Source organism: Tympanuchus pallidicinctus, unplaced genomic scaffold, assembly GCF_026119805.1.
Source record: "Tympanuchus pallidicinctus isolate F22 unplaced genomic scaffold, pur_lepc_1.0 scaffold27, whole genome shotgun sequence".
In the NCBI taxonomy this organism is placed as follows: Eukaryota; Metazoa; Chordata; class Aves; order Galliformes; family Phasianidae; genus Tympanuchus; species Tympanuchus pallidicinctus.
In genome coordinates this window covers 6,720,719-6,744,020 of record NW_026294744.1, presented here as the reverse complement: position 1 = coordinate 6,744,020, position 23,302 = coordinate 6,720,719, and the positions used below count along the sequence as shown (strand labels likewise).

The 23,302-nt window shown below is 38.7% G+C and overlaps 1 protein-coding gene across 4 annotated transcripts in view; it reads right to left on the bottom strand.

Annotated features, from left to right (window-relative positions):
- Positions 1-23,302, bottom strand: part of ITPR2 (inositol 1,4,5-trisphosphate receptor type 2) — a 272,614-nt gene that overhangs the window by 164,873 nt on the left and 84,439 nt on the right. For all 4 annotated transcript variants that reach the window (XM_052690593.1, XM_052690590.1, XM_052690591.1 and 1 more), the window contains 11 exons: positions 22,411-22,565; positions 20,965-21,064; positions 20,666-20,826; positions 17,962-18,103; positions 17,023-17,181; positions 15,891-16,063; positions 13,530-13,649; positions 13,254-13,439; positions 12,368-12,619; positions 10,787-10,931; positions 9,741-9,891 (listed from right to left, as the gene is read on the bottom strand). In XM_052690593.1, the coding sequence (XP_052546553.1) occupies positions 9,741-9,891; positions 10,787-10,931; positions 12,368-12,619; positions 13,254-13,439; positions 13,530-13,649; positions 15,891-16,063; positions 17,023-17,181; positions 17,962-18,103; positions 20,666-20,826; positions 20,965-21,064; positions 22,411-22,565 (1,744 nt within the window). The remainder of the gene's footprint in view (positions 1-9,740; positions 9,892-10,786; positions 10,932-12,367; positions 12,620-13,253; positions 13,440-13,529; positions 13,650-15,890; positions 16,064-17,022; positions 17,182-17,961; positions 18,104-20,665; positions 20,827-20,964; positions 21,065-22,410; positions 22,566-23,302) is intronic.

Genomic DNA, 23,302 nt, shown 5'->3' with positions numbered 1-23,302 from the left:
CCTTCATAGCCTGTGATATTCTTGGCTCTAAATCTCACTTGGGAAGACATCATCCTTTCATTCACAACAGAGATCTAAAAATCTCTTCCACAGCTGTTGTACAGAGTTGAACACAAGTAGAGGCACTGCTATCTGGAAAGCTCAGGAATTCTTTACAAAAAATAACTTATGCCAATTACCATTTAGTTCATTTAAAACCATTTAATTCTAAAAACAGTCAAAAGATACTCTTCTAGAAAATCAGACAAAACTATAGATTGTCCTAAATAAGGTAGAAGAGTTTTGCTTTATCTTAAGAAGTTAAAAAAGCCCACCCTTCAAGACTAAAATCTACTCAGTATACAATTAGCAAAAAAGGTAGTCAAGACAAGTTTTTGTACAAGGAGTCAGAAAAATCTGATTAATGGAAAAAAATTACAGGTAATACTCATGATAGGCACATACATATTCTTGCACAAATCAAACTCAAAAATAGCCCCAACCTCCAGCCATCACATTTACTCACACCCACCACAGCCCTGGTCTTTCTATCACTGTAGGGTAGGAAGTAATCAACTCTCTGCTCAATATTTTAGGTACAGCTCATGTCTTTGAAGAAAACAAGCTGGGATTTTGCCTGGAGCATTCATCCCGCTTATTTGACTGTCATTACTCGGTTGCTGAATAGGCAACACAGGGGATGAGAAATCCTGTTAAGGGATTTGCATTCCTGTGTGACTGTGGAATTATTCAATCTCCCTGCATTTCAGGACCACTTCTATAAATGAGGAGAACACTGAGAATATCTTCTCCATCTCTAAAATGGACACCAAGAGCTTTGATGTAATAAAGACTGGGAGAGACTCAGCTAATGAGACAAAGGAGTCTATAAAAGCATTCAGAAAATAAAAAGAAATGAGATGACTCCTGCCCTTTCTCCTTAACAGTGGAACATCAGTGGTAAAATATGGTACAAACCAGTGAGTGGTAGCTATAAGGTAGCTTCCCAACAGAATCTGTAACAAGGATAAAACCTCTGTCCACAACACACCTTGACTATCGACTTCCCGTGGCTGATGTAAAGAGCTGGAGACAGAAAAGTAAAGGGTTACAGTAGTACTTATCTATACTGTCATTTCAAATTGTATTTCATCAGTGTGTAGGAAAGGTCACTAGTAACAGAAACGTCTACTTAAGCTAGTTTGGTATTTACAGCTGAAGTGAGTGGTGATTCCATGTTGCTTTATTTCTCTCAATAACGCCAGTGAGAAAGGGTATCATGGGTAAACTCATTTTGGAAAATTTTCCAGTAACTGGATGATATTGACAAATACTATTTTTAATTAACTGAGAATAGACCTGGAGAGAACATTCTCAGAGTGAAAACAATAAAGCAACCAGAGCAACTCAGCATACTTTTCAGTGAAGATATTTCAACAGCTATGTTATGTTCTGTAACGTTCTGATGAAATGTAGCCATCCCTTACAGCAGACAGCAATCAGCCAGCAAATGTATGCATGGATGTGAAGCAGTTGGCTGGGTCTCAACAATGAGAGGAACTAATCTATTCTTTGAAAGAAGTCACAAGGATCATTCATACACAAAGGTAAGCAGCAGTTTCTCTTCCAAAGATCCCCCAGTAAGTCAACATTCATATCACTGAGTGCCTCTGTCCTCCTTTGGAATTCTAGACCATATCAGGTACGAATTTAAATCCGTCATTCTTAAACACAGGGCCAGCAGCACTCTTATTAATGAGTTGTTCCTTTTTGCCACACTGTTGTCTTCTCTTTGCTTTAACACAGTTATCTCGGCAGGAAAGGGTGTGAACCTCTAAGGTAAGACATACAGAAAAGTTATTGTGGAATAACAAGTGACTGACTGCATACCAGCTAAGCTTGCAACAAGATAAGACAAAGTATATTGGCTCAGTAAAAGATATTTAAGATTTTCGGATGTATGACCAAACCAACAGAGCTCTGATCTCAGCTCCAGAGTGCTTCCTGAATACCAGCAGCCAAAGAAAAATTAACTTACTGCTCAGTTAGTTAACTAAGCAAAAACTGGAGAAAGAGAAAGAAATAGATGTGAACACTGATTACTTTTGCACATACTGTGCTAAAGACAAAGTGAATAGAAGTCTGAGCTGCGCTTTCATGTCATACTGCCACCTTTATCCTGCTGATCTCCCTCATTTGTTGACTTCTTTGAGCTCAAGGTACTGACAATCCAACATGTTTGAGAAGGGAGGCAAGGAGAGAACATACATGGAAACACTGTAATGTGCTAGTTTGGAAAAGCAGTCACAACTCTTATCAGTGAACCACTGCATAAACATTCAGAGGTGTGGCTGACCAATACAGAAAGAGAGCTCCATGCAATCCCCATGTATCTTCTCTTTTTCTCTCTCTCTGCTTCTCTCTCTGACAAGGTAAGTCCGATCTCATGAACCTTCCATAAGCAGTGGAACAAGCTGGAAATGCCTCCTATTGAATGTACAGTCCCCAGAGGCTTGTCAATGAATGAGTGAAATCGCTGTATGCACAAGTGGTAATTTAAAGGAGCTGCAGATTGACTGACAATGAAGTAAGAGAAAAGAAGAGAATACTTGTCATGTTCTGAAAAGACAACCATGCATCTCCTTTTCATTACTTTTTATTACAGTGATCACAACTTCCTAATGAATATCAGTTTCTGTCATAAAACTGTAGCACATAATGTCATACAATTTAGCACAACTGACAACACAGCGGCCTCTCTGAGAAAAGAGACTTCTCACAGGAGTCAGTTATGGAAAAAAAAATAACAACCACCCAAGTAATCGAAATAGTGGATAATCTGACGCTTCATTTTCTACATAAACATACTTGCTAAGTCACTTACTGCTTGCAAGAACTGTAAAAACAAAATATAAAAGTAAACAACAATTGGTGATATAATACAGTATAGATGGCGAGAGACAAAACGCCATGTTCAGATAGAAAAACAACTGTCCGAGAGTTTATTGACAATTCTTCTGGCTTTTCTTCTTATTGTTCCTAGCAAGTCACTACATAGCATCTTCAACTTGTTCTCACTGGACAAGTATCCATAGCATTTTAGGTATTTCACAAATAGTAAAGAGAAGGCTGGCAAATAATCTTGGAGTGAGCAGTGCCCTACTTCACAGACATTCCCAATACATCAGTGAACTGGTGTGCAGTCTCATTTATTTAAAAGTTAACTGTACACAGCTGATCCGGTCCTTAGTTGCCACAGAGCGTCAGTTTCCTCTTACTAACAGTGTTCAGTATTCCTCATCTACAGATGTAGAAAAGATGGATTCCTGTGACTCAATTCGCAGAACTGCTCAGCCTTTTTCAGCTGAAACATTTTTCTACCTTGCACATCTCCCTATGAAAGGCACCTGTATTTTCAGAAGTATTTTAACACCTGACAGCTCTCATTAGGGACTGGAAAACTGCATATTTAATGCTTCTAGAAACTAAGTAATGAAATAGGAGCTGACATACAAGGGGTTCTTCAGGAAATCTAGTACTTAATGGCCAGATAAAGATAATATACATGTGTCTAATGCTCCAACAACTCTTCATAAACCCAACCAACACATGGTTCAGTCTTGCGTATATAAAATATGGGGGAAAAAAGGAAACAAGTCAAAGGCTTCACAAAAATGTGGCATTTTTTTCCTGTTTTCTCTCTTTTCTCAATTAGAAAGTTAGAAAGACAACTCCCTTAACCTGAGTAAGGCAAATAAATGATCAGATGCTTCAACTTCTTACAAATACCTCGTAGAAAACACAAGTTCCAGCATAGCAGGACACAAAACAGAATGCATGTGCTACTACAAAAGCAATTAACTCCTCAAACAATCAAATGCAGAGGCTGAAGGGCTGCAGTGAATAATAAGCTGCCCTGTGACCCCAAAGGTTTTCAAATACCACTTGGAAACTACTTCTCCTCTGAACTTGGGGATGGCTTCTAGACCAAAGTAATCCCACAGGATATATAAGTTTGCAATAGCAAAGAAATCAAGAGACTCAATAGTCTCTGAAAACCATTCTTCCTTAACAAACTGAGCAGATGGCCCCTCTTCAGTTCCTTCTGCTTTCCTCATCATTCCCAATGGAAGCTTTTGGCTAATGTTCAGCTGCAGCTTGAATCCCTAGATAAAAAGCAACATCAGTCCCATCTGCACAATGCATTTGCAGCTGCAAGAACTACTTTATTAGAAATTTTCCTGTTCTACATTCCTGAAGCATAAGCCTCCTCCCACTTGCCAAAAAATTCTACAGGTCTGAAAAAATCCTAAGCAATCTTCCAATGTCCCTCCCAAGCACCTCAGGTAGTGGAGAAGAGCCTTACCTCTCTAACTTGATCAAGAAAAGCTGTTGCTGGGTTCTAAGGACGATCTAGATAGAGGATATGGATAAGTTATACTTTATATGATTTAAAAGCTGGGTTATCTACATCAGCTGTTATCTACCACCATCTCTGTGCAATAAAAACTCCTATTCCCTATTGGACTGGATGATCTTGTAGGTCTTTTCCAACCTTGGTGACTCCATGATCCTGTATTCTTTACAGCACAGCAGATAGATTCAAGGCCCAGTCAAGCCTTGTATGGCAATACAAAGAGATCTGGTCTTCCCTTCAGTTAGCTTACTCTGCCTTCAATGTTGCTTAAAGAGAAAGAGAGGAAAAGCAGGAAAGACAACAGCATCAGAAGGGTGCACTCAAATACCCCTCACTACTTAGAGTCTGAAGTCCATTAGCACCTACCACCACCCAGAGTCCCCACTGCCAGTCTGACCACACCTACTCCTGTTTCCCACAGATATCAGCATACTTAAGACCCTTCCAACCAGGCCCACTTCTTTCATGACAGCCTCTGAGGCCTCCTTCCCCATCTGCAATCCCATGAAGCTCACTGCTACATTAGGCGACAAGTGGCAGGTTGCTGAAAGTCTAAAACTTTTACTCTCATTAAAGTCAGTTCTCAGTGCAGTTGACCGTGTATTCAAGCTGTGCCTCAGCGTCAGCACTCTCAACCAGGTCTTAAGACAATACTTGTAACAGCTGTCCAAGTGACTGCTGACACGGGAGCCCTGACTCCAAATGGGCTTGACTGTGGATTTCAGTGAGACCCACATTCTTGTCCACCATCACCTTTTCAAAAGTTTCAGCGCTATCTTAAAGCACACAGCAATGCCAGACTGCGCGGATCCTCTGGCAGAGAGCTGTATATGCAGCACTGTCTAGTTATCAAGAGCTAAATTAAACACCCAGTAGAGCCTTGGCTCTACCTTTCTTTGCCTTTGTTGATCTGTCTACATTGCTTCATGCAATTTAATTTTTTTTGTTGTGAAAAGTTATGGCCATTTTTAAGACATATAATAGCAACACTTCAGTACCTAAAGGACCGCATTTTATTTCAAACCCTTTAGAGCTATATATTATTTGCCAGAAGCATTAAGCCTTACAGCTCTGTTTGTGAAAGAGGTATTAATTTTTACAGGTTTTCTACAGCATATGCCCATAAAGACTGCAGGACCTATCATAAAGAGGCTACGAATCACACTTTATTTCTTCATTATGCCATTTTTCATCGCTCAAAAACTAGCTGACCTCAGGAGAGCCTCACAGAAAACCTAATGCATTAGGTTAAGGGCAGAAGGTGAGGACACTTCTACAGTTTATACAGCCCTCAGAACTAATGAGGAAAAAAAAAACACTACAAAAAAAAGTACCAATATGCAATGCACTTACATTTGCTATCCAACCTCTGACTGGATCTGGCCACCTCAGCCTGAACTACTGCATATCCACTAGCTTTTTCTTTTAGCATGCAAACTCATCACTGCCTGGTCATGGTGAATCTCCTCCAAACTTCACCTTCTCCTGCCATTGCCTATCCCCAATACCAGTAAGCAATGTCAAAAATAAAACTTTCCTACCATGAATATTAGCGAAAGGAAAGATAGAAAAAAGTACATACATCAGCATGCTTGCCTTGATGGTAAGAAGTACCATGGGAATCAAGCCTTCTAGCTGAGTTACAGCTATGACACAGATATTGATTCCTAGAAGAGCAATGGTCTCTGGAATCACATTAATGCACAGCCTCATGATGAGGATAGGAATAAAGAATAAGAGAAATGGTCCATGCCAGAGAAACTCTCAGACCGACTTCCCCTTTGGTCTGACAGCACTCTTCACTGACTGGCAGTTGTTACACTACAGACATCAGTGACTAACACAGCTAACTTTTCTAAGGGTTAATTTTTTTTTTTTTTCATCTAACCTTTTTTTGTAAACTGCTGGCATTAGTTATTACTCCAGTCTGCCAGGCAGCCACTGCCTCATTAGCTTTGCTAATCAAAATGTGCCTCAAGAAGATACTTGAAATTGTTAACCAGACAAAAGAACAGTTACCAGATGCAGACACAAAGCTGAGAAACAATATAAACTTTCCTAGTAGTCCTGGATGAAATCTGGTCCTTCTCGATACAGAGGACCCAGAGGCACAGTAGAAATGGCAGGTCCAACCTCATTCTCAATGCTGTTCTAGTAGAAGACTTGACAGTAGTTCCCTGATATGCTGATACACAAGTATAAAAATGGCAGCTTGCTGTTACTGAACTCTGCACAAGAGAAAGAGGGCTTCCCCATCCCAACCCCTGCCAAAGTGGAATCCCTGAGGTGGTGAATCACAGGTGAATCAAAGTGAATCACAACAAAGAAGCAAAGGCTGCAGCATGAACAGGGGTCAGACTTTTCCTGATACAATTCTAAGAGGTGCTCCAAGATCTTCAGATGTTTGTGAATACATCTTTACCCTTTACTCCCTTCAGTCTACAGGTGGGAAGTGCTACCATTGCTATTTGCTCTCTGTAACTACCTGAAAGAAGGCTGTAGTGAGCTGGAGGTCAGCCTCTTCTCCCATGTAACTAGTGATAGGACTAGAGAGAATGGCCTCAAGTTGTGCCAAGGAGATTCAGTATGTTACTACTTCTCTGACAGAATGGTCAGGTGCTGGAATGGGCTGCCCGGGGAGGTGGTGGAGACACTGACTCTGGAGGTGTTCAAGGAATGTTTAGACGTTGTGTTGAGGTTTAGTAGGAAATACTGGTGATAGGTGGGCAGTTGGATTGGATGATCTTGTAGGTCTTTTCCAACCTTGGAAACCTTCTATGATTTTATTCCTTGTATGTCATTATTCTCATTTCCAAATAATGTTAAATAAATAATGCTGAGCTGCATGGCAAACACGTAGCTTGCCTGCTAATACTATCATGTTGTTCTGCTTTCCAGATCTGACATATGCTGCAGCTGCATGGTTTGACTAAAATCAGCTATTTGAAAGATCCATCACGTACAGAGAAAGATGTGCATTTTAATTCTCAGAAAATAAATAACCAATATTGGACAATGCAGATTGGCTCCTGACTTTGGAATTATACAGCAGGGTACACTTACTAGAAAAGCAATGACTTAACCTTTTAATTAAAACTGTAAGAAATTTTAATGTTCTTGAAAGACACCAGAATGAGCACTATTAATAAGTCGTCACTTTAACCAAAAATGCCTCATTAAGACACAGACAATGTAATTTTAAACCCTCTGTCTTTTAGAATCTAAAAGGGAAAAAAAAAAAAACTACAGAAAAGGATCCAATAATAAAAAATCATTCAAAATTATGATATTTGTATTGAAAACAGAAGCTGGCTACAGCATTTCCAAGTCAGTTCATTTCTAGGATGCAATCTAAGTTAAGAAGCTTTCCAAAAAAACACACATCTTTTTTTTTCCAGTATCCTATCTCACAAATGTTTCTAGCCAATTTTCCCCAATCTACCTCCAACAAATAAGGTCACACCTGAAAACCACATACATATCAATTTAATTCTGAGTAAGGTAACTGATGCTGGCATTAATATCAAGATTTTTAAAGGCAAAACATAAACAATAATATAAGGATCTTTTCAGTTACTTTGCAGAACCAGTATAGAGAAGCTTGCACACAACATCAAGGGCCGCCTCAGCCATCAGTGTGACTCAGAATTTAAGAGAAGGATGGAAAAGAATATCCTGAGGTAAATGGTCAATTATGTCTTGATGTTACTTCCACTAAGCCTAACAATGCATCCCATTTTGAAGACTTGCTTCAACAGGTCAATCCTTGATATATATACTTATTTACTTGGTAAGTAATTTTACTAAAATGAGCAAGACGTATAAGGAATAATTAATAAACAAGGAAAATGAATTTGGAATGCTGGTTGTGAATTTGGTATCACGCTGCTGATACAGCTAAGTGATGCAGAGACTACATAAGCAGGTTAAATGTTCTGTGTGTTTAGAGCTCATCTCAAACCTTCTCATTACCTAGTAGCAAAGACAAAATCAAGATGTGAGTGGATGACAGTTACAGGGCTGGTTTAAAAGGGCTGCTACTTAATATTGGTCCAATGACTATCCTCAGTCTGATTGTTTTCAGTTCCCATCTGATTACTGAGACAAAAGTTACATCACTGCTGGATCTCTGACAGGATGGAAAGCAGATTGTGATGACTTAAGAATCTTCAAATCCCTCACACTGCAAGTATGTTCTTGTGTGGTGGTTTCTTCTTGAGCCCCTTTTCTAATCTTAATTTGGCACTGAATGCTGGTTGTTGGGTTTTTGTTTTTTTTTTCTGATGTCTTTTCTTAATGAAGAACACTACTCTCTTTTGCTTGAGTAATATGCTTTTCAGATATGAAATATGCTCTTCAAGCATGAACCTCTACAGCTAGGTGATCAAACGTACTGAACAGGTGGTATGAAACTGCTTCTAAATTACATACCTTTGTGCCATATGCATCTTCATAGCTTAATGCTGTCCTAAGCCTGTACTTCCAGAGAAAGAAAGAGGACTAATAAGATGGTTGGGCATAGTAGTCAGACACTGAGGATCATTCTAAGTATCAATGCATAGATACATTATACAGTTTATGTTTTACAACCTGCCAAACAGAAAAGTAGAGGGAGGCTAAAGACAATATGTAACCATCTAAAAATGGAGATCTTTTATAAAAAACTTTAGAAGGCCTCTCCAGCAAATCTTACTGTGATTTTAACTAACCACACTTGTCTCCCTGCATCAAACGTCCAAAAAAGTGCTATTTTTAAGCCTACGTAGCACATCTACTTTTAAGTCATCATACAAAAAGCAATGGGACATACTATATTGTCCCAGGGTTGTCAGCTAGGCACTCTAATCTGGTTAAAAGAATATTCTAAACTGACAAACAGATGTACAGGATGGCCTCACCTAGACTTTCACCATCTGGTGCTTCTGCAGTTCTTGGAAAAGTTACACTATATTCTCTTTTTAAGTGAAGTGTAGAGGAGATTGACAAATACTTGTGCCATACATTATGAGACATCATAATTGCTGTGCCCAGACAAATGCTATTTTTGTACTTTCTGGGGATGGTTAATGGAAAGGACACCAAAACCTTGATCCAGATTTGAATGTTCAATTCTAAACAAGCAAAGGAGCAGTAGCATCAATACAATAACCACAAATCATGAAGTCTTCAGCTCTGTTCAAAAAGGTTCCTTTTCAGACAAGCATCTTAATGTGACCTGTGATAATGCCCTGTTGGTGACTTTATGTGTGGATAAATACATCAGAAAAATCAGTAAGATATTCCAAAAAGTACCCCAGTACAGCAACTTACACACTGGAATATAACATTTTGTTGCATTTCTTACCTCCATCCTGAAACTTGCTCAATCTTTCAAAGTATGATGACATAGGAACTTGAACAATATCTAGAATTGCCAGAAGTGTACGGGTCAGTCTGAGAAGCTCACTAAAACTATAAAAGCCAAAGTATATGAGGTTTCGAGCTAGATGTACCACCTGTGACAAACAAAAATGAAGGAAGTATTGTCAATCTTTGTGTTATTCATCTGTGAGATAAAGTTATGTTTTACACAGCATCTTGCACAGCAATCGAGATCTAGAGTGCATTCACATTAGTACAAGTGTTTCCACTCATTTAAATTGGCTTTGGTCCATTGACATCAAATGTTTTTCAGAGTCGGACAAAAAGAGGGAAAATAATCTGAGGCTTAAGATGGGCTGAAAAGATACAATTGCATCTGAGAAAATTAATACGACTGAGAAGAAAAAATCCAGGAAACTGTTTAAAGAGACAGTAGTTGTACAGAAAAATGGAAAAGAATAGCATTTGACTGAAGGTGAATGAAATTTGAATGAAGGTGATTTCAGATGACCAGAGGTAGGAGCAAAAAAGTTCTGGAGGTAGACTGAAGAAAGAATTGTAAAAGCTATAAGCACTTCCCCCTTTTCAACTCTATTCGAATATGTATGATTTAGGTCTATCTGAAGTTTCTGTCAGGAATTTCAAACAATATTTGAAATGCAAGATTATTCAGAGAATTTCTTTCAAAATTCTACACAGAGAATAGTATTTGATTACACTGAAAAATCCTGGTGTGATGGTTTACTAATGTGGAGAGAAAGAATACATCATCATCCACACTCCCTCTACACACATCCCTTCTCCTGCCACTGAAATGCAACAGTCTTAGGAGAAGGAGGAAACAACACAGCTGTTTGACAGAAGACAGTAATATTATTTTGTGCAATAACAGTTATCTACGAGAACACCAGAATTAGAAATTGGTGTTTCACTGGCGCATTTATTCTGAAGGTGTTTCATTTTGAAAGAACCAATGTCCACCTAGCTGAAATGAGAAGGAATATTGTAAACTAGGATGGAGATTGGTACCTCAAATGTAAGTTTATTTTTCTCTTTGTCACCAAAAGGAAAAGGCTGATTTACAACTTCTTTCAAGTACTCTTCCACAAATTCCATAGTTAGTGCAAATTTCCTCTTCATTTCATTTCTTGAAGAATCCGTGAAAGAATCATACCTACAATGCAAGACACAGAAGGAAGGGATCAGTTGGCACTAAAGAATAAATAAACCAACAATAACCCTTTAAAATCTCTATCAGTCCTCTGCAAGGAGAAAGGGTAGAGGTCAACTAATTCTACATAGACATGTAAAGACACCAGACAGAAGATGCACAAGCTTCTCCTCCAACAGTAGGAGGTGCAATGAATGGGAATAACACAGACAGAAAGATACTGATAGCACTAAGTTCTGACTGATATTCACTAAGTCACTAAATCTCAGCTTTCCTCTCTCATCAGCCAGAGAATGGAATGGAACAGAAACATCATCAAGTACAACTGCTTGACCAGGGCTAACCAAAAGGGAATGTGTACTATTAAGGCATTATCCAAATGCCTCAGAAACAGACAGGCATGGGTCATCAACCACCTCTTTATGAAGCCAGTTTTAGTGTTTGACCACTAAAGTAAATAAAAGAGTAAATAAAAGTTTTCTAATGACCAGTCTGAACCTCCCTGGGTGCAGTTTAGTGTTGTTCCCATGGAACCTGTCATCATTCATCAAGGAGGAGTGACCAGTACATCCCTCTCCACCTCCTCCATACAGGAAGTTGAAGACTGAATGAGGTTTCCTCTCAGCCTTCTGTTCTCCTTTACTATCTCTACAAGAAAGACAGCAGACCAGGAATGAAGCTCAGGACAGTCAGCTTCCACCACCAATTAGACTCTGCTGTCCTAAGTCAAAACACTCCCTCATATCAGTAGCAGAAGCAAGACTGTCTGCTGCATTGCTACACTTCACCCTCTTTATCTCTTCAGCCAGATATTCCGTGTCTGGGTCTAGCCCAGCGGTGCTTTAAATCACTTAAACCAAAGAGGGCTTCCACTGAAGTCAATTTAACATGTGCTTAAGTATGTGGAAGACCAAAGCTTTACTGAATTGTTTCTGGGGCAATAACTGCACTTAGCTGTAAATTTTGGTTCTCCAAATGTAACTTTCAGTTAAGGAAGAAGTTTAAAACTAAATTCCAACGTGGTACATGCCTGATGTTAGGCACAATTTGATTACTTCAAGTTCTGTTGTTCTGATGAAAGGCCATTCCATTTTATCCTCAGTTTGTTCTGTATTAGAGAAGTGAGAAATAAAGTGAAGTAAAATGGAAGATGCAGCGCTAAAGGCCATGGTTTAGTGATGGGACTCAGCAGATCAGGTTGACGGTTGGACCTTCAGTTCAGATCCTGAAGATCATTTCCAACATCGATTATTCTGTGACTCTATTTCCAAGTAAAGCTACTCAAGGAAGTTTCCAAGATTAACAGTAACTAACTGCTCACTGTTCTGCATCTGAATACCTTTTTAAATGCATGTGTTGGCATTAGACAGTTACAACCATTTTGTTCTAAGCCCCAATAAAATAATTTTGTACCGTATTTTGCAACATTTTCAACTCACTCATGAATTGTGATCTTGGTAGGAATTTCAGTCCACAGTCTGGCGTATCTGACAGGCACCACTGATTCCTGAGGATCTCTATCCACATGCATGTGGAGCATCAACCGGCAAAAAGAAGCCCGGAGGTCATAAGGAAGGCTTTCATCAGACATGCATCGCAGGATCAAGTCTACCGATAGCTGTGCAGAAATCTGGTTGATGGCTAGATACTGGCGGTCCAGGCACATTCTTGCAAAGAGGTTCAGTTGGTACCTTAAATAAGAATAATAGCACATTTCCAACTGGTTTATTTCAATACTGTGAAACAATGAACCTCAGAATCTCACTTTACAATTGTGATGTCAGCTCTTCTGCTGTAAACAGTAAAAATGATTAAGAGTGGTTTTGCTAACCAAGGGACAAACTTGCCGTTAAAAATGTTAATGTCAGGCTCCAATCCCCATTAAGACTGGGCTCCCTTTGAAACTCAAAGCATTGTTCAGTGGAAGACTGAAGTATTTAAACAGTTTGTTTTCAATCAGTATAAGACACCATTCCATGATCCTATCTCCTTTCTATACTCTGGGATGTTGTGAATGCTCCTTCAGTGTATGCCTTGCTTCCAAGAACAGCAGGGCATGATAAAAATAGTTTCATAAATAAAAGGTTAGAGGAAACATTAGAGAGACACAAAAAGCTGTCACAAACAAAGAAAACTAAGTGTATGTCTGGAATAGACAACAGAGATGGTGATGCTTCCTATAGGAAAAATCTGAAACAAACTTTTAATCACTGTTTCTGGTATGACTTGCTTTCCTTTTTTGACATTGGCAAATGGATTGGATAAGAACTGCACCAGGCTCCAGGGAGAGTTTACATTTTCATCTATTTGCATAAACAGTTTTACCTGTAGTAGGTAAGAACTTCTAAGTCAACTTTTGTGCCCTCTTTTGCCTCCTGAGCCAGGTGTCTGATGGCTTTGCCATGAGGTTCCTTGTTACTGTCAATCCAGTAAAGCCACACTTCCTCTTCATCAATGTCATCTGAGATGACTGAGCATTCTAAGGGATTGTCCATTTGTGTTGAAATCAGCCTGCAAGTACAAAACATTCACAAGGCAGCCACTAACAATGTAACAGCAGAGCAAATAACAAAAAGGTATGCTCTGATTATGGATGCTCACTTCGTCTGAATGAGAATGTCAGCATTTCCTGGACTCAGCATAAACTTGCAGATGAGTTCCTGTGTTACTGGTATTGCTGTGGTGTTAGATACACACAGGTCTGATAAATAATCCAGGAACCTGTGCAGTCAAAAGAAAAAAACAAACACAGATGCAACAGAACATATGGTTTTAAATACCACACAGAAACATTGCTCTAAAAATCTCTAGTATATGTCACTAATATACTAAAGAGATTGTATATTGTGAGTTTTTTTCAAAATACAGTCTTCGTTCATTTAAACTATTGCAATTCCCAACGGATGGAGAGCAGCTCTGAGAGAAGCCCTGAACTGTCCTTCATTCAAGGAGAGAAAGAAAAAGACCCCAAGTAAGACACTTCTCAGCAAATCAAAGGTGAAAGATTTGTGCCAGAACTTAAGCAGCCTAAGGATGTCTTAAGCTCATCTAGCAAGAGAGCTCAACTGGAAGTCTTTATCATAATCAAGAACCAAAAGCAAGAACTCATATTCTTATCCATCTTACCCACCCAGGTAATGGACGACTCCCTAAAGCAAGCAGCAAGGAGATATTACTTGTGCTGGAGATAGCCATGGGTCCTCTGAGGAACTCCACTGCACTGGAGGAGTTCACATCTACTATTTAAAGCTTTCTTTTGAGTCTCTGATGTGACACAACCAAAGATTAGTGGAAAGAGACTTGGCAAGATCTGTATTCAAAGCAGTCACTCTATGAAAAGCAGAACTAAAACTATTACATGTAAACAGTTTCCTATAAATATGCATCTCAAATTTCAGTCTCCTGATGTTTAACAAGGTTCACACAGAGGCTTTTGTTGCCCCTGGGACAACGATAAAATATCAGCTTCTTGACCCTCTTTTATTGATCTCTCCATTTGTATTACCAGCACTTCACACTGCAGCCTTTCCCTCACTGGAATATAAAAAGTGCCTCTTCCTTCCATGCATCTTCTTTAGGATTTTTAGGAATTGATTATCCTTCACAACTTTAGCAAATGTGGCTAAAAATAAGCATGGGGTCAAGAGCCAGTAAGGGAATGGACAGAAGCTGGCTTACGCACACAGAGCATATACACCATTTCCTCAGAAATCCAGGTAAAAACCTTAACCATTCACCACCACTTGTTTCAATGCTAAAATGAAGGAAGGCTTTAAATTTGTAGCCTGTGTGTTTTAGAGCATACTGTCACAATTCTTATTCTCAATGCTGAGAAAAAATCTATGGGATTCTCAATGTAAACAAATGCCATAAGATCAAGCGTCTATTGGTCAGATTGCACTATCTCAGCAGGGTGCATTTTTCAAAATATAACTGCACTTGGAGTTCAGCCTTAAAAAAGTGAGCATATATTTCAAAATGAAATTTAGATATGTAACAATACTAAAATGTCCTTCACCACAAAAATAATGACATCAATAAACATAAGAACCCTTCAGCATTGAAGGGCATCTGATCTCACGTGGCTCCCTCTATCTGTAATGACCAGAGCCAATATAGTTTAGCATGGCAGAGGCAATAAGATTTCAGCATAAGGTAAAATGGCTGCAGACATACAGAGCATAATTGAAGCAGTATAGCACCAGGGCCCTGAGCAATATCCTGAACTGCTAACAGAAAAATAATATCCACAAATACTGAGGCCATTACTTGGCCTTCTGTTTCTTAATTTCTTATATTTGTATTACTTTGCTACTTTTACAACTGAAAGTCTAATGAAAAAATTAAATTGATTTTCCATTAAAAAATACATTTATACTGTGACCTAAAGCTGATAAAAAAAAAAATTCTGACAGAGCTAGGTTAAAGGCTAGAATTTTTCATTTGAAACAAGATCTGCTCTAGAGCACACGTTCACTGGGATCTTTGCCATCCTACACCTGATTCGCCATCTTTTCAGCTCTGACTTGCAATCAGGAGCTGATTAGGAAATTAGCAGGAAAACTGATTAATAAAACCTTAGTTAAGCTAACATCAACATCATTTCCATCAAGGTTGTTATTAGCAGGACAACCAGCACAAATAGCACTTTCACAGAGGAGCAGCAGAGTTACAAAAAAATAAAATTTCTGTTCAGTTGTCTCAATCAATTTGAAGTAAAGCCAAACTTTCAGAAGTGTTCTGCAAAAACCTCACTTTCCACCAAGATTTAGATCTGAAATGCAGATATCAACTCTCCAGAAGTATGATATCTCTGATATTTTCTAGCACAGTGCCGTACGCGTATTTTTTTCTGTGAGGTCAAAAAAAAAAAATTAGCTGGAAGCAAGCAATAACATAATAACAAGTGGCAGGGAGATTCATGGCTGCTACAAATGTAATGTTTTATGGACCACTTCAAACCTTGGCTCTCGATTTCTCCTGAGTAAATTAACGAAGGTCTCGATTTCTTTAGCCGTGATGTGTTTCTCTAGCAGTTTTCTGTTGTTGTGCAGCAAAGCTGTGATGGTGTCTTCTGCCAAAATATCATAACCAATCTGGGACTGCATGACGCAGAAGTTCTTCGCAATATATTCCTGAAAAAATGAAAATCTCTGTGATGATCTGTTAAGCAATAATGTTTTTCTTTTAGAATTGCAAATATCCAGCTCCATTAACAATCAAAATAATACTGAAAACTTTTCTCACTAAACTGGCCCTAACAAGGTACATCTGAACACCTAAAATATGTACTCCAACAAGACAGAATATTAGGATTGACTAACTCTTGTTATTCTTTCATAAATCAAAGAAATAAATACATAAAAATAGGTGTAAAATTAAAGAAATGGCAAACTTTTTTTTAAAAAAGGAAAACCAAAACTTTATATAATTTTACGAAACTTTCTTGCTCTCTTCTTCCCTTCTCTCTCCTGCAAGACAAAAATATTTCTGAAAAGTGTTAGAAAGAAAACAGTCATCACACATAACAGTTCAATTTTTTATTTTCAGCTCCTTTAGCCCTATAAAGCTAGTAAGGGCTCTTTTCTGTGCTGCAACATACAAAGCACTCAGTATCATGTTCTGAATTATCTCATGTTCATCAGGAGTTTCCAGAAGAGGAAAATCATGCTATCTGATTGAAGAGCCTCTGGTTTGACTCACTGCTATCACAACATAAATATTTACAGCACAGAATCATAGAGAATTTTGCCTTCCCCATTGATACCCTGGAGCCTATGAAGGAAGCAGTGGACACTAATCTCAGTCATAGCCTGTGAAGATACATGGAAGCCCGCCAGGAGAAGGAACCTATAACATTCATTGCTAATCACTCCGTTCATATAAAATTGCCTATAAAACAAAAACACTATTTCACAGCATGAGTCTGTGTAAGCATCTTTCTACTTACTACTAACCAACACAAAACCCAGTTCTTCCATTCTCCCTTAAGATAAGATTACCAGAGGATCATACCTGTAAATCCGGAGTGCAACGTCAAACATAGGATGTAAAATAACAGAATTTAGAGGAAAAATTCTTGAATACCACTGACCTGGTTCTTCCTATAGTCCTGCTGGGAATGTCTGAGAACTCTGTAACATAACCTTAACATGTATTTGTATGGGGCATATCTCTGGTCACCTAGGTCTTCAAGTCTCAGCATTGATCCTTCACCTTTGTCCTTAAAAGGAGCTTTGAGGATCCCGAATATCTGTTCAAAATCAAAATTACTGAGGATGAAAATCAAGCCAAGATTTTTCTTTAACCTGTACCTGTCAATTTCCTCTGTCAGGATCAGAACAAAGCATCTATAGGCTCAAGTCAGAATTCAATCACTTCACTTATTATCTACAAATCACTGAATAAGAAAGGGGCAAAGGGACAAGGACAATCTCAGACATTAAAACATAAGCGTTTAGCTTTGCATTTCCACACCAATTCGCTTGATACTACTTTTTCTTGACTGTTATCCTAGTTTAAAACATTGTCAGTTAAGTACCTTAATTTTAGATAAATTAAGGATGAAAAAGCACATAAGGGCTGCTATCTAGTTTAATTCTTTTCACTTTATTATTTATTTACTATTTCAGTAAGACACTTTAAAAGAATATTAATTCTGATTTACATGCAGTCAGTCCTCAAATAAGTCAGAGATCCATAAGGGTATTATAAGTTTTCCTTCAAGGAAAACACTTGCAGGATCAGGACCATGTAGTAGACTTGCTTCAAATTTCTTCAACAATTTACTTGTAAATAAAGTCTTAAAAATCTTATAAGTCATCAGAATTACAAGAGTCTAACAGACAATAAATTTCGGGCCTTTTGCTGTGAGTCTTGATTAATGAGTTTCATGTCTAATGAATGCAGTTACGTATAACTCAAGATAGCATAAGCCAACTTACCTGAAACCAAGTTTTTATCATTTCTTTCTCTCCTACAATCTATTTGGAAGTACAATCAAGTTACTCATACTTGAACATACAGAGTATACCTGAGCCAATATATTTTGTTCCCGCATTAATTTTTGTCGCTCCCGGTTTGGCTTAGTAATGACCACGTCCAAAACTTCCTGCCCATTGTTAGGCACATCAGACACAAAGAAAATCAGATCTTCTAATAACTTGGTCACAAATCTAAAATGAATAGACAGATCCTTATTACACACAGTCATTCAACACTTGTTAGGATTCATTAAGAAAGAAAATCACATTTTAGAACAAGCTTTATCTAGTGCATCAGAACTTCAATCACTGCAAAGCTAAGTTTGACATATACCTAAGGCTTCCAGGTCTCAGATCAGCACAGGTTTGAATCCATCACAGTGACATTTTCCAAGACATTAAACAGCAACCAGAAGAAAACAGGGAGGATGCAAAATTGATGTAGAATAGATGCAGACTGCTTAGAAATCCAAAATCTCTACGAGCTGATTGCAAGGCCCAGAAACAGTAGACAGATACTCAGCCCAGCAACAATTTCCACTGGGAAGTTAGTAACATTGGCCCATGAAACAAGATTGTGCACTCACCAGAGGAATAAAAACAGTTTGCTGCTGCACTATTTCCCTACTGACAAGAGAAACTATTGAAAAATGACTTGCAAAAAAAAAAAAAACACTTTTATTTCACCCATTATTTCCTACACAAAAAAAGATTTGGCAGAAGTGCTGAAACAGGACAAAGGCAAGCCCTTCCATCTTCAAGCAATGTAGGTCATCGACAGCTTGCTGTTAGCATACCTTGCCAGGTATACACAGAGAGAAGCGTGGATGACCACAAATTTTCTTAAAAGAATTGGCAGTCTTTCACAAACAAACCCCAGCACATTTCCCACCCTTAGCAGCATAGTCTGAGTTTGGCAAATATTTAGTCTATAATTACTAAACCTGGCAGGAAGATGCTCAATAGATTTCCAAAGACATCTCTGAGAGCCAGACAGAAAGCTTTCATTAAGTAAAAGAAGGCTTGGATGTTCAACTAATCCCTCTAAATGAGTTTTCAGCCTAGTAGTGGATGTTGGAGAACAGTAAGGTCCTCAGAACAAAGCACCTCACTAACAGAAAATGCAGGAAACGTAAACGTAGGGTTGATCAACTAGGAGTGAGCTCTTGGAATCTCTACTTACCCAAGCAGGAAGGTAATAAGACAGGGAAACAAGAAGAGTAGGGGTTTTTTGGTTGTTTGTTTGTTTTTTTTAAAGGAAATCACAGGAACAAACTAATAACAGCAATATCATGAAATCACAGAATCATAGAATCACCTGTGATGGAAGGGGCCTTTAAAGGTTATCTAGTCCAAATCCCCTGCAATGAATAGGGGATTTTGACATCTACAGCTAGACCAGGTTGCTCAGAGCTTTTCTTGTTCTTCTTTGCACCCCTTACTGAATTCAGTTCCAGCAGGGCCTTGGCCTTCCTGACCTTACCCCTATACAGCCTAGCAGCCTTCCTATCTTTCTCCCAGAGTACCTGTCTCTACTTCTACTGTCTGCATATTTTCTTCCTGCTGCTCTCCAGTTTGATCAGCAGGTCCCAGTTCAGCCATGCTGCCTTCCTTCCTGACTTCCAACACCTGGCAATAGAGAGCTCTTGTGTTCTTCTGCTGAAAGCTTCCTTAAAGATCTGCCAGCTCTGCTCCACTCCCGTTCTGAATTATTTTATGTGTGTGTTGTACCAGTACATCAACATCAGAACTTGACAATACTGGATTGCAGTGACGCAGCAGTGCAAGGCTAATACAAGGATGTCACACCTTCATTATATTGTATCCCCATCTGATTTGACTCAACAATGAATGAAATGGCTTTCCAAGATTGTGTACTAATACCTTGGCTGTTACAGATTTGCCTGTTAAGAGAAATCCTTCACCTGATACTAAACTACCTGTTCTAATTGCCACTGACAAAAGACTTGTGGACTTGACAAACAGCATAAATTGTTTTGTCACCAAAAATTAACATTTCCAGCAAAAAGCTCTGTATGATGCACAGTAGAATAAAAGATAAAAATTAACACTGTAAGAGATGCTATCTAACATTCAGTTTTACCAGACAGCTGAACACAAATAGGCAACCACATCACTTGCAGTGGGAAATACGTTGCTACAAAGTACAACAAAATCCCTTAATTCAGGGCTGGGTGTAAAGAACAGACATTCTTTGAATTGAAGCATGGATGGATATAAAGAGTAAACACTGAAGACAACAGGAAATGTAAAACAGGAAAGTAAACAGGGAAAATAAAATCACAGAATCACAGAATATCATGAGCTGGAATGCACCCACAGGGATAATGGAGTCCCCCACCTGGCTCTGCACAGAACCATCAAAAATCCAAACGCTACATCCTCAAGCATTGTCCAAACACTCCTTGAACACAAGCATGGTGCCACGATCAATGTCCTGGAGACCCTGTTCCAGGACTTTTCCTATTCCCAACCCAATCCTCTCGACACACCTCCATGCCATTCCCTCGAGTCCTGCTGCTGTCATCAGGTGAGATCAGTGCCTCTTATAAGAAAGAAAGGAAAGGGACAATCACAGCAGTCTCTCAGTCACTGCAAGTCTTGCTTCTACTGCCCTAGCAGCATGAACACGCAGTACAATGAATTACACTTAGCCATTACTGTGATAACATGATACCATGATGCCTAGGAGTAGCACTAACTTAACAACAACAATAAAAAAAGTTCACCAACCTCCTTTCATTCTGAGTTATTGTTCCATTCTCCAGCTTTTTAACAGTTGATGCTAAGACCTTGTTCGCATCATTAGCAAAGTCCAAGTCTCTGACCTCAGATAGAGGAACTGATACAATGGCAAAAGCCTCCTTGTCCTCTTTTGTTTGGCACGTCCCAATCTGCAATAGTTTGTAGCTTAATTAGGGTAACCAATTCACTCACCTTTGCCCAATTATGCATATTTTGTATGTCAAGATCACTCTTAGGAAATTCTAGGAATTATGTTGGGATTCCAACCCTGAGAAATTAGTGTTTACCTTTAACATTACCGGCCTTTCTTCATTGGTGTCTATTGGGATGCTAGTACTAGTAACCCAAGTATTGGTACACAAATGCCTCAGTCGGACATAGGAGTTCCTAAAGGAGAGGAAAGCAAACAGTGGGTTAGATGGATCCTTTCTGAGCTAAACTGGACAAGGTGAGATGTGGTTTAACATGTGGACATGAGATGTGACACCAGCCACTCATAATAAAAAGGCAAGGGAAACCTAGAAGGTACTGTAACACCATTTCCCCTTGTGTCTTTTCTTTCTGATCCAGCATAAAGCAGTAACAAGGACAGCATCTTGGGATTATGCAGAATGCTGCTTTTAAACATTTCCATAAGGAGTAAAGTATTTCTAGGAGTAAAGTATTCCTTATATGAAAAAAAAAAAAAAGGAAAAAATTAAAAGGTATTTTAAAATACTAATTGAATTGAAATACACATCATGAAGAAAAACAACTGTTTTCTTATTATTTTTTCTGCCAAGCAATGAGCCCATTCAACCTGTCACAGAACAAAAGTGAAAATGTAAAACTGATCATGGTTTCAGTTTCACCATCATGATGTGCAAAACCTTGTTCCAAGGAGTGAGCATTTACACTATCAGTTCTCAACCGAAAATCAAGTAAACAAAGAGCATGTATGATATTCGTCTAAACTCTTTCCATTTGATAATTTCTGGCATTATTAAAAAGCAGAGCTGATAAATCAATTACAATTTTTACTCTGAATTGCACTCAGTAAATATATTCACTACAGTCTTCATTAGCACACTCCCTTTCATGCTGATGGACTTTAAGTATTCAAGTAAGAAAATCATCTGGCAAAACTCTGCAAAGCAAATACTTCCAAGTTGCATATATCACTATTTGTAGGTATCTAGCTTTGAACTCCACACTCGGAACTACTACTAGCCCCAGGTGTCTTCATACCCATTCAGCCACAGCAAACACCATGTGACTTGTCTCATCGATCCCAGCTGAAGTAACAACTGAAGTTTCAAACATGCACAGGAAAAACCTATGAACCAACTACTGACTTAATTTGAATAACAGACGTGTTCAGAAACAGAAGCACAGTTCACCATACATATTATTTGGTAGGGAACAATTCAGTTAGATCTACTAGCAGCACATTTTTTTCAAACGCTGCAACTCAATTCTGCCTTCATACATATCTGTGCAACATTTAGCCGGTTATTTTTCTCTTCACAGATTCTCTTTAAGCATCACTTGTTTTATCCTTATAATTATTTTATCCAGTCACAGTGGCAGTATCATGTTTTATACATCTCTTGTTTATCTGTGAACACTCTTCAAATTTTAACTGAAGGATAATACTTGGTTATGGTTGCTTTTTTCTGCTTTACTCACAGGGATAATGCTAGGAAGAAACCTTGTCAATCCCACAACTTTTTTTTTTTTTTTTTTTTTTTTACCTTGGAACCAGGCAATCAGCTCTCTGAAGAGTGGTGGCATCCAGTTCAAAGAGAGACGCGATGTCATTTCCATGTGGCACAGAGACCAAAGTATACATAATCTTCTCCCCTGCCTGGCGTTTCTTCTTTGAAGCAGGAAGGTCGCCATCTCTCTGCTGGTTAGGCACAAGAGTTATTTGCTTGCATCAGCTCCTATTATAAATTCTCCAATTACCTTGTGGACAAGTAATAATCTAAATTGTATTATTTTTTGTGTGTACATTCTACTAAGAATGTACCATGACTGGCTTTGGAGTGCATAACACAAAGGGTGCACTTTGCCCCAGGCACACAGGGTCTCAGACAGTCATTATAACAACAGCAGGTCACCAGCTACAGAGAGACTGTAGTATTGTATACATTATTATTTGACATCTACAACTTCAAAAACCTGTACCAATTGCAGACCCTTCACTCCCAACAGATGTAACTACACAGTGCTAGCTTGAAAAGGGCCAAAGTTAAAAGAAGAGCATTAATGAAAACTGGATCTTCAAAAGGGAGGCGGGGAGTAAAGAAGTGAACAATTGCCCTAATTCCACAGTTGTTTTATTTAAATTTAGATTTTTTTTCCATTCCCATACATTCTGAATTGCAGTCGCACACCTTCCAAATAGGAAGAGACAGAGTATTTGCCCCATTAAGATCTATTTGGCACTGGAAAGAGGAGACAAAAATCACCAGCTAGCTTGCAGTGGAAATCTTAGCACAGGCTGCTAATGCAGCAGAGGTTGGATCCAACACAGGTCTGCACATGTCCATGGAAACTGGGGAATTTCACTCCTTCACTCCTTGAAAGCACCTAGCTTTCCAGAGACACTTACAAAGCTGTGTTGGTGCCTGAGAATATGCG